This window comes from Odontesthes bonariensis, chromosome 17 (genome assembly GCF_027942865.1).
Source record: "Odontesthes bonariensis isolate fOdoBon6 chromosome 17, fOdoBon6.hap1, whole genome shotgun sequence".
In the NCBI taxonomy this organism is placed as follows: domain Eukaryota; kingdom Metazoa; phylum Chordata; class Actinopteri; order Atheriniformes; family Atherinopsidae; genus Odontesthes; species Odontesthes bonariensis.
Genome location: NC_134522.1, coordinates 20,274,743 through 20,286,720, shown reverse-complemented (window position 1 = coordinate 20,286,720; position 11,978 = coordinate 20,274,743). Strand labels below are relative to the sequence as shown.

The window sequence follows — 11,978 nt, the reverse complement described above, 5'->3', positions numbered from 1 at the left end:
TTAATTACTGGAGAGAATATTTCTATGCTAACAGATCCATGTATCATTCAAGAGCTAAAACAAACTTAGAAGAATACTATGTAACAAATGGCAACAGACTGGTGTCCCCTTCTAAATTATGGTATGAAGTAAAAGCATTGCTGACGGGCAGACGCATTGCAATAGCTGGAAGTCCCCACTGTTAAATAAGAGTATGAATCTGTGCACCGAATGTATTGACTGCAACCAAGCCCTACGACTCAAAGCTGACATTAAGAGCCTTCTTAAAAAGTTCCAGTGGGACTGTGGAAGACCCTCAAGGCCAATTCAAAGTTACCATCAAGTGCAGTAAGAGCTATTGCAGTTCTGCATGTGTACATACACCAAACGGCTGGACATTTGTGAAATTGTTTGACCCAGCCTACTCCAACCAGTGCCATCTATTTGTAACACAGGCTGAGCGATAACATTTTGCAGTCAGCAGCATTGAAATATTTTAAAATCTGATATCTGAGAATTTTGGAATTTATTCTTGGAAAATAGACGATTAAAGAAAATCCGTTGTGTTGTTCGTCAGTTGTTTAATCGTTGCGTCTACTTTATGTTGTTGATTTTGAATAATGTTATTCTTTTAAAGTTATAGTGGTCTTCTTTTAGGGGTGTGATATCAGATGATGAATAAGTATTTCCATAGTGAAAGATCACATCGACCTCACAGATATTATGATAACCTTATTTTAATGGCAGATAAGGAATTGCTCCAACAGAAATGGAACTATCCGAATTACGTCAGAGCTGTTTGAGCTATCCGCTGTCTAATTGGAGGACATTGGTCACGTGGTAAGAGTACGGAAGATGTCGCTCAGGCCAGTCCTAAAAAACTTCCGCCTTAAGTTGTAAAGAAAACACAGCAGCTAAAAGGTAATCGACGGCATAACCAGCCAACTTAAGAAGTCACGCCAAAGGTAGATGCAAGAACACATTTGACACACATCCACAAACTCACACATCTGTCTTAAAGCAATTTATTGGCGTGTTTTAGCCTATTGCTAATAAATATATACAGCTTACTTGAGCTAGCACTCAAGCTACGTTGTTCACTGCTAGCTATTTGCTATGATCGATTAGCTTGGTAACAGGCCTCAAGTTAATATCTATATTATATTACGTGAGATGTGTTACTTTACTAAGCTGTCATTGAAGTATGGTAACCTGTAAGCTTTAATAAAATGCCAAACCCCAATTGACGTTTCGATAGCTACGTAGTTAGCATTTATCTTAGCCGAGTAGCATTACCTGGGACTGTGTTTCTCCATTTAACTCGTCAACTGGTCAGTTTTACCTGCCAGTGAGCCAACCATCGCGTCAGACGCTGTATTTAAGAAATATGAACGTTTATCTACTTTATGCCTTCGAAAATATTCAGAAACGGGCCATGAGTGGCACAAGTGTTTAATAAGGCCACCCGAACAAAATCAAATTCTAACCCTTTCACATACAGCTGAGAAGTGAGCTGCTCTGCCAACTATTTGTCAGTCTATCTTTTTGCCCCTTTACATATAGTGTAATCGGTGTGTCCAAAAACAAATTTCTGACGTCTGGGTGTATATATTAAAGTTGTTGTTTGGGCATTTAGACACTGCTGTTATCAACCAGGTAACATGTGCCACACCTCTCCTAATTAAAGAAGTTACCTCCTCTTTGTTCCTAACTGGCACATGATCGAAGCAGGCCACAGTATTGGTGAGCATAATACAAGGTGCAGAACAGACATGGCAATGACGTGCTTATGGTAACAAAGTTGACAGTTTATACAATGTTAGATTGTTTTATGTTGTACAAGTATTTTTGATCATGGCATTTCAGTTGAGGTAACTGAAATAACTGTGATGAATGGGATTTTTTTTTGTTTGCTCCTATTATTAGAAGGACCTGATAATAGTTAGGTAATTAATGTACACTGCACAAACAACCATTTTTTGGCACTGAACATTGTAACATATGAGCATGAATAATCTACCTCCTATTGTTTCTTCCTAAGCCCTCAAACAAAACTTGCACATAGGACATAACTAATAGCTGCAGCTGACTGAGTGGGCAGTGGATCATCAGAACGTGCCTTTAGAATTATGGTTTTGGCTTCTTTGACTGCCTCCTTTTCTAGCACTTCACCTCCTCCAAATTTTTGGACTCTCACTCATTTGACGTAAAATCGGTGCGTGTCAACAGCAGTGCTGTGGTGTTCCACTTTGTAATTAGATTAATGTCAGCAAAGTGCAGTGAGATGGACAGCAGGTGGAGCTAAATCTCCACTCAGGTTCAAGTCCTAATACGTAAATAGCACACACCTAAAGTGCTATTCTATTAACTTCCTCTTCCAGTACCAGGTTCAGTGCCTAAATTCAGTCTCATACCAAGTGTTCACATGAAACCAGTGTCCTGTGAAATTTAGAATCTGACTAGAATTCCGGGGGCTAATTTTTAATGTCATCAAACAGGAAGCCAGTATTTGAAATGCCACTTGTCTGCAGCCACCTGTGACTGCACAATTGTAACTGAAAACTGAACGATAACAGATCAACTACTAATTCTTTAACATCCTAGTTTATATGCAGTCCACTTCAGTGAGTCAGTAACAGGTCAGCGCATCTCCATTTGCTGTCGCATATAAGACGTGATTAGAATAAACTGTACTGCCTACACACCTAAAGCAAGACAGTTTAACCTTAATTGATCTGCACCGTTTAATAAAAAAAATTTTTTCATCCCTCCAGGATCTCGCCACTTGGGAACGTGTGGTTTTCAGGGTGTGTGTGTGTGTGTGTGTGAGTGTGTGTGTGTGAGTGTGTGCGAGCTGCTGTGACCACTTCACCGTTTTAACAAGAGCTGCTCCTCCCTGGAGGATGACAATGGAGGAGATGAAGAATGAAGCGGAGACAAACTCCATGGTATCCATGACGCTGTATGCAGTGATGTACCCAGTTTTCAATGAGGTGAGAAAAATGACTGAATAAATCTGACCTCGAAAGTGTTACTTTACTAACAAAAGACATACGAAAGAAAGTGATTTCTAGTTGGTTTGTCAACTTTTCATATTGTAAGACCGACATTGATGCCAATTTAATGTGTTTTGGGCACATTATCTGTGTGTAATTAAGTGTTCATTATTGCTTCCCCTAAAGCGAAACTTGGATCATGATTTGGATTACAATGAATTGGACTGTATCTGCGACGTGCCTTGAGATGACATTTGTTGGGATTTTGCGCTTTATAAATGAAACCGAACTGAGCTGAATCTCAGGACAAAATGATACTTCACTAAGCAAGTTGATTCTTCACGGCATCTAGATTTAGTCAGAAATTTGGAAGCCAATGTTGAAATGATTTTCCAAGTAACACTTATCAGATGCTTGGTCACACAGTGAGTATGTTTGGACTCGCCAGTAACATGCAGTCTTCCTTTTTGGCTTCCCCCCCCCCCCCAACCAGCTGGAGAGGATCAACCTATCGGCAGCTCAGACACTCAGAGCAGCCTTCATAAAGGTAGGACTGTGAGGAATTTAGATGAAACATGTGATAACAATATGATAACATCACGTTCCTTGTAGTCAATCAGGTATTCTTGACTGCTTTCCAATTCTCCGTCACTCTGCATTTATGCCATTCAGTGGCACACTCATGAAATAACAATAGCGTAGACTAATTTGATTCAGTGATGATAGATAAAATTGATGGCTGATGCCAAGTAAATAAATCATTTCTGCACTGCTTCCAAGCTGGCAACACCAAACTTGACACCCTTTGTGGCATTTGAATGTTCTGTTGTGATGTTAAAAGTGTTTTCTAATTTCACATGTGTTAGAAGTGACGCATTCAGTCTGTAATGCATGATGTCCATTTAACTCAACTGCTTTGATTTCTATGATTGATAGTGAGATGAACTCAGTAGACCTTGCTAAAGCATCAGTGGTGGTCATATTCAGACCAGTGTAGTAATTTTGATGTTATGGCTTTCGTGTCCTTACACTGTTCTGATTTCACTGAATTAATTAAGGGACACTTGCCGTAGATTGCCTCTGTACCGCGGAGGATGTGCACTTATGTTTGCCGTGTGCACATTAGGTTTTAATAAAGGAGAAGCAGCTTTGTCGTTATACAAACTAAAGGAGGATAAGATCAATTTACAACTGACATTTGTGGGCCTTTTGTTCACTTGCTCCTCTGATTAGTCTCTCTGCTTCCTGGCTGGTGTAACGGAGGTTGAATTATTCACTAGGAGAGCTTTTGCGCATTCATCTGAACTGCTCAAAGCTGATGCCTGACAGTCAACAAAGTGTGAGCTTTGTTTTCTACAGCTCCAATTAAGCCTCCTTTAGACCCCCCCCCACCCCTCCAGTTTTGGATAAGAAAAAACTGAGCTGTTGTCATTTTCCTCATATAAGACATGTATACTTTGTCTTCCACACGCCGCATCCTGTTTGTCTCTCGTTAGGCGGAGAGGGAGAACCCTGGTCTGACACAGGACATCATAATGAAGATCCTGGAGAAGAAGAATGTTCAGATCAACTTCACTGAATCGCTGCTGCGTATGGCATCTGATGATGTGGAAGGTGAGCGTATAAGAAAAAAGACATATCGTGGCAGAAATGATCTCTTTGTCCGGTTTATCAGACATGTGTTGCGTTCTGAGTCTCCAGGAATGCACTAAGCTCTCTTATCCTGCAGAGTTCATGATTGACCGACCTGAGCAGGAGTTCCAGGACCTAAATGAGAAGGCCAGAGCTTTGAAACACATCCTTAGCAAAATCCCTGACGAGATCAATGACAGAGTACGCTTCCTACAAACTATCAAGTGAGTGTGAGCAACACACACACACACACACACACACATTCTCTGTCATACTAAGAGACAAAACTATAGTAAATCAGCACATTTCAAACAATTGCTGATCTGTCATACAGGGTGCAGTCTTGAGTCTCTCCAGCATTACACAGCAGAGTCGTCATTTATGAGCTGTTCATGCTGTTTATTTATAGTCTGGCTCTAATGTCAATATTTACCACTTTTTTTTCTTTAGTATCAACTCTGTTTTCTAATCTTTAAACTGGCTGCGTACAGCAGAGGTGTGATTGTGTACTTAGCAAATATTAGACCAATGGTCAATGTTATTGGACCAACTGGTTTCAGTTCTGTAGACACCTGAAAGCCCACATATGCCACTGCACAACAGTGTTGTAGGAAGGGTCGTCCCAATGGGATGCTTAGCTTTACATTTGTGTCCGTTTTACTGACAACTGGCCGTTAGAAAACCTCATGAATGGTGCACGATAAGGTAAATACACACACAGTACATCTTGCACCATGAGCTCTACACTTATTCGAGTGGCTGTTTCACAGCGACATGTATTTAAAAGGGGGTTGTTAGTACACATTTTCAGATGATCTCCATTGTGAAGGGATTCACGGGGTTGTATTCATCTCAAGCGCCACCGTTGTGAGAAATGAATGAAAAGGGGGAAGCCGGATGGTAACAGCTGAATCGCATCGAGATGGCGTTGAGATAGTGTGGTTAAGGCGGAGCATTCAGCTTCATTCTCAGAATTTACTCTTCTGTTTGATGTGTGGTGTCAAGTTCTGTGTTCTCACAGGTGTTGGCTTTTGTTCACAGAGACATAGCCAGCGCCATAAAAGAGCTCCTGGACACAGTCAACAACGTCATTAAGAAATATCAATACCAGAATCGCAGAGTGAGTAACAGATACAGGAGTCGCGTCTGTTTTTTTTTTTTCTTTGTTTTTTTTCTTCAGCACATACATTATCCTTGTTTCTAAGACATTTCTTTCCTTTTTTTTTTCTCCCTAAGGCCCTGGAGCACCAGAAAAAGGAGTTTGTGAAATACTCCAAAAGTTTCAGCGACACCCTCAAAACATACTTCAAAGACGGAAAGTAAGTGCTGCCACATAAAGCCTCAGCTCATCTCTGCTAAAACTTATTAAATAACCTTGTTAGGATCTACGATTAGCCAATCAGAGCCACAGGTGGAACTAACGCTGTTGTTATGGAACAAGATTCCGGACTGTGGAGCCATGTTTGTTGTGCGCACGTCAAGTTTCAAGAAGAAGGAGCATATTATTTTCTATAACTGCCAAGCCATTGTTTAAATATTCTTTACAGTGAGAAAAGTTTCCAGTGTTTAGTTTTTGGACATATTTCCTCCCCTAGAAGAAACTGCAGATTGTTCTTGTGATCAGTCGTGTGTTCTGATCACATGAACTCTCTAAACTCATTTAGAGAAGGTATTTCAATCTATCCAGTGAGTTTATTTTGTTTTGTTTATTTTTTTTTCTGTTTTATTTGACCTTTTCTTTTGTGGTGGTGTGCAACAAAAGACTCTTCTTGCACATCACTCAACTCCTTGTGCATTCATAAAGACGTCCTGCATTGTGTCGCTGTTGAGCCAATGAAGACTCTAAAAGAGGGCCGCAAAAGCAGGAATGTTTGCAGTGTCTCAGCTGGTCGTTTGTTTTGCAGGCATTTTTTTTAAAGCGTGCTGTTTGACTTCCAGGTATCCCGGGCAACCAAAACCACCTGGATCTCATTAACATTTTCCCCTTCTTTGCTTATTCGTAACCAGTCATCTGAAGTTGTGATATTCTTTGTTCCCAGGGCAATAAATGTCTTCATCAGTGCAAACCGACTCATCCACCAAACCAACCTCATACTGCAGACCTTCAAAACTGTGGCCTAGCCTGCAGAGACCACAGAGGGCCTCCCTCATCCTGTGGGGGGAGCAAGTGCTTGAGTGGCGGAAGCTTGAAGAGCGCCTCACCCATATATGTAAATTAGAGTTGATTTTAGGGTTGGGGTCGATTTCATTGGAGTCGAGATTCTAGATTCCAGTTCAAGAGACTGAAAAGTGCCATTTATTTTCTCAATAAGGATTTTCCAGTCTTGAAATGAAACTGAAATGGGCCCCAGAGTTTTGGTTAATTGATTTTATTTGGACAGTTTTAATTTATAACCCAGGTCTTGGTGGGAAGTAGTGAGGCGAGGTGTTGATTAAAGACTAATTGCCATTTTTCTAATATATTCATGTCGATCATTTAACTTTTAGCTTTTCAGTCATGGCTCCACATTTGAGACCACCTTCAGTGGGGGTGAGGGTGGGGGTGGGCAGGTCTCGGCCGTCTATACTGGTTTTCTCTTCTCGCCTCCTTTTTTTTATTTTTTTTGTCATTTCTGTCATTTTTGCCACGGTGTGTATGCACAGGATTGACAACACAGTCAACCTGACTGCAGATGAAACAATCGTGAGGAGAGGAAGCAGTGTTGGACATTTGAGAGGCAGACTCAGATTTAGTTTCTCTTTATTGTCAGAAGACAGAAAGCCAAATTACTTCCAGCACAGTGTGCGCCTTACAAAGTCCTATAACATTCCCTCCTCTCAGTGTAATGAAGTGAAGCCGGTCCCTGCTGTTTAGGGGATGTAGAGAGAAAAATTAAAGTTCTGTATTTAACTGATATCTGGTTGCAAATGTTCAATAAATAGTTTCCAACTGATGATGCTTTTTTTTTTTTTTTTTTTTTTTTTTTTTATATAAATGTGTTTGAATGTAATATTGTGTGGGTGGGCTGTCTTTTTCTTTTTTTTTTTCATACCACTAAGCATATCTGAGTTAGCAGAGCTTGTGCTGTTTGGAAAGAGCATCACAAGGAAAATGCATTTTTTAAAAATTTTTTTTAATTATTCATCAAAGAAATTGGATATTTTTTTGCTACCAAAAAGGATGCCAAAGAAATCTTAATTTTTTGATGGAAACCCATTGAAAAGGAAGTCACTTCTTTACCCACAATGCAACATGACCCCCCAGCAGTGTGACATTTTCTAGCAGGTCAAAGCATCAAAAGCAGAAAGGATTTAATTCACTTCAGTAAGACTTTATTAATCCCCTGAAGGGAAGTTGTATCAATGCAGTATAGATGACTGTAATAGACATGCCATTAGTGTGGATGACAATATTTGAAAAAAAAGAAAAATAATTTTGAAAGTTAAAGTGTAGAAGAAGGAGATGTGATTCATCATTACAAATTAACTCTTGAGTAGACAATTATGGATGGAAACTCAGCCAGCAGTTCAAAGTCCAGGATGCAGAGATGCTCCTTTCAGCACAGCGTTAAAGGACCTGTTTACAAGCCTTTTTGTTTGCTCAGTATAACCCATGACGATAAAGGGGAAAAAATGGTTTCAACTTCCTTGTTCTTTCTCAACATTTGTTTCACAACATTTCCTTGTCAACTCACCCGAGTTTGGGCTCTTGTCAAACAAGCATGTTACCGAGGCCTTGCAGCCTCACTCCTCCAGACCTTAAAGAAAAACATCGGACATAAAGCAGAAACTGCAGAGCTTTTCAGCTTTATTTTCCCCTAGTTTTGATGGTCCTTATAAACAGATATTTCCTGGTTGTAATGGGGAAACGCCCTCAGCTCTGGTGCTACTGTCAGCAGTTTAGTCCAACGTGAATTGAGATACTCTTTCCCAAACAAAACTTTACATGCCCCCACAAACGGTTTGCAACAGCATACTGTACCTCTAATTGCACCGGAGAGAGACACGACTCGTGCATTTGACATCCATGCGTGACGGGATGGAACATCAAGTGAGGTATAAGTCCGAATAAAGTCACAACAGTGTGTCAGATCGGCATAACAATTTATATCAGCACGCCAAGCGTGGGGCGGTTATCTAAAACCAGGGGTGAATCGGAGCATCTACAAATACATCTTTTCTGCAGGCTTAAGCTTATTGGAACAGTTGTTGATGTGAACACCTCTGACTGTCTCTTTATGTACATGGATGATAAAAATAATTTACTTATTAAGTTTGGCGACAGTTCTCTCACAACATGCCCTTCTGTGTTAAAAATTCATATAAGCCAAAAAACAGAGGTTTTCTTTGGATCAAGGGGGAAAAATAAGAGGACTACAAACAGAACAAGCGTATTCCTCATAGCATAAATAAAAAATAAAAAATAAATTGTAATACTACCAGGGCCGGAGTGGGGCCACTTTTCAGGCCCAAGACTTTTTCCATGGTAGTGGAAATTGGATAAATGAAGCAACAGTTCAGCTCTTACTATCCTGTAGTTTTTTTTTAACTGATACCATGGTTCAACAAATAGAAGTTAACAAAAATTATTCCACTATTCCACAAGGATAGGTTGATGAATTAACAAAAGCATAAATAAATAAATAAATAAATAAAGCATTTGAAACGTATCCCACTCTTCAACAAAGAGGCATATTGACCTAATGTTTATAGTTCAGTATACAGTTACATTGTGATTAGCACCAACAGCATCAATTACCACCTAAGCAGTGCACTAGTTTCAGCCACTTTATCTATAACTGTTTCATTGCTTATAGACATGAGGATTTCCTTCTCTGTACACATTATCATGAAAGCCTCCAAGTTTTCCTGACTCAATGAGCTTCGTAGCCTATTCTTCACAAATTTTAAGCTTGAGAAGCTTCTCTCACATGCAACCTGTGTGATGGACAAAGTCAACAGAAACTTATATGCTAACCCGATGACATGATAAGCATCTGTGAGGTTGTACTGTGAGAGTATTAAATGGACACAAATGGCACAGTTTTTGCAGGAGGAACAGTTCCTGCTTTCAAGCTCCATCTCTGGTTTTATATGGTAGTCCGCCCAGCGGTAGGTTGGCCCAGCCAGAGAGTCTCTATTATGAGGAGAGGGAAAACTGGCGGCTATTTCCGGGTGGTACTGCACTCTAGGGGCGCCAACGAAGCAGTGCAGAGCACGCCGAACTCTATGGTGGTACAATGAAATCCACCTTAGATCCAGCCATTGCTTTGGATATAATTTTTTATATTTTTTCATTTTAATTTTCCTAAAGGCAGGATAAATTATCCTTTCAAACGGCACTTGGTTTGATTTTTTAGACGCACTAGATTTGTTTAAAATACACATTTATTGTCAGTATTGCATCCCGAGTGACGTCACGCATGTGGCATCACTTTACGGCATGGTCAGTCCTAGCCCTGAGCTAGCAGAGAGGTGTTAGCTCAAATAGTTACAGATTTCAGCACAGCCCTTTTACATACTCTCTGACTAGCCTCTGGTTTAGCTTTGGTTGTCGTTAGCGGCACCAGGTTAGCACTCTGGCACAGTGGACGAGTGCCGTAAAGCAGCCGGTCGTAATCAGCCGTGCGTTCTTCAGATTCCGTTAGCTAGATGCTAGCGGATACTGACTCGCAAATGCCAGACCTGTAAGAAAACAGAAAGCTATAACTCCCAGGTTATTGTACTTTCGATATAAATCCACATCCCTCTGTCAGAAATCACAGTATTATTTTCAGGTTTCAGCCGCTAGCGGGGACATTTTTTGAGTTATTAGCGCCAGCCCTATGGAAAATGGTCATTCTGCACTCGCTCGCCAGCGCCCCCAGAGAAAATCAACTGAACTGCAGCCAATTTTTTTATAATGGGGCGAATAGGAAGTGGAACGGCTGTCTGTAAAAGGGCTGTGGCCCAGCGGACTCGCCACTATCCTCTTGACCTTCCTGTGCCACCTCACTACATGCCCTGACAGTATAACCTTCAAGAGAGGACCTTTTCAGGAAAGTTTTTAGGTAGTTGTGTGTATCTGCATATTATGACCGCTTAATCCAGAGAAAAGCAGACGGTTTTGCACTACAGCTCAACGGCCTGCTGTGCGCGCTCCCGCGGCCGGAAATCAGATTCTAGCAGACAATACCTTTTCTGCACGATACCAGAGAGTCTCTATTATGAGAAGAGAGAAAGCTGGCAGCTTTTTCTGGGTGGTACTGCACTCTAGGGGGCGCCAACGAAGCAGTGCAGAGCAGGCAGAACTCTCTGGTGGTACTATGAGATCCACCTTAGATGCAGCCATTGCTTTGGATAGAATTTTTTTCATTTTAATTTTCCTAAAGGCAGGATAAATTATCCTTTCAAACGGCACTTGGTTTGATTTTTTAGACTCACTAGATTTTTTTAAAATACACATTTATTGTCAGTATTGCATCACGAGTGACGTCACGCATGTGGCATCACTTTACGGCATGGTCAGTCCTAGCGCTGAGCTAGCAGAGAGGTGTTAGCTCAAATAGTTACAGATTTCAGCTCATGCATCCTGTTATGGGTCTACGTGGCTAGAATAGGTACTATAAAGCATATTAAAGTTGTGGGCTTTGCTAACTTTAAGCTTTGGTTGTTGTTAGCAGCACCAGGTTAGCACTCTGGCACAGTGGACGAGTGCCGTAAAGCAGCCGGTCGTAATCAGCCGTGCGTTCTTCAGATTCCGTTAGCTAGATGCTAGCGGAGACTGACTCGCAAATGCCAGACCTGTAAGAAAACAGAAAGATATAACTCCCAGGTTATTGTACTTTTGATATAAATCCACATCCCTCTGTCAGAAATCACAGTAATATTTTCAGGTTTCAGCCGCTAGCGGGGACATTTTTTGAGTTATTAGCGCCAGCCCTATGGCAAATGGTCATTCTGCACTCGGTCGCCAGCGCCCCCAGACAAAATCAACTGAACTGCAGCCAAATTTTGTATAATGGGGCGAATAGGAAGCGGCTGTCTGTAAAAGGGCTGTGACGATACCGGCCCAGGCTATATGGACCCAACCAACCAACTCTATTCGGGAGGGGAAAACTCCCTCGCATGGTACAACCCATGCAGAGGCTGCAGTGTCAGAATGCGGGACGTGTGTAGCCTATTTTAAAGTAATACTATGTAACATTTCATGTAAAATAACAGCTTGAAAAAAATTGTGCGGCTGGAATGAGTTTTAATATTACGATTGGCCTGTCTCCTATGCCCTTCGGGGGTCTGAGTTGGAAAAACTGCGCTATGGAACTTTGCTGGAGCGGCCCGGGAGCTGAGCGGAAGTACTTCGACTTGCTTTCTGGCACACCTACCGCAAAAACAAATAGACCGCTCTCACGC

At 41.2% G+C, this 11,978-nt stretch overlaps 1 protein-coding gene across 2 annotated transcripts; it reads left to right on the top strand.

Moving 5' to 3' along the window:
* Nucleotides 1-809: 809 nt before the first annotated feature.
* LOC142365995 (programmed cell death protein 10) lies at nt 810-7,540 on the top strand. Of its 2 annotated transcripts, none has more exons than XM_075447759.1 (8): nt 810-944; nt 2,754-2,972; nt 3,469-3,522; nt 4,472-4,589; nt 4,705-4,831; nt 5,649-5,727; nt 5,844-5,926; nt 6,647-7,540. In XM_075447759.1, exons 2-8 carry the CDS (start codon nt 2,883-2,885, stop codon nt 6,726-6,728), a joined length of 633 nt encoding a protein of 210 aa, XP_075303874.1. In that variant the 5' UTR covers nt 810-944; nt 2,754-2,882; the 3' UTR covers nt 6,729-7,540. The 2 variants fall into 2 exon arrangements, with proteins under 2 accessions (XP_075303874.1, XP_075303875.1); XM_075447760.1 differs by having other exon boundaries at nt 880-900.
* Nucleotides 7,541-11,978: the final 4,438 nt, after the last annotated feature.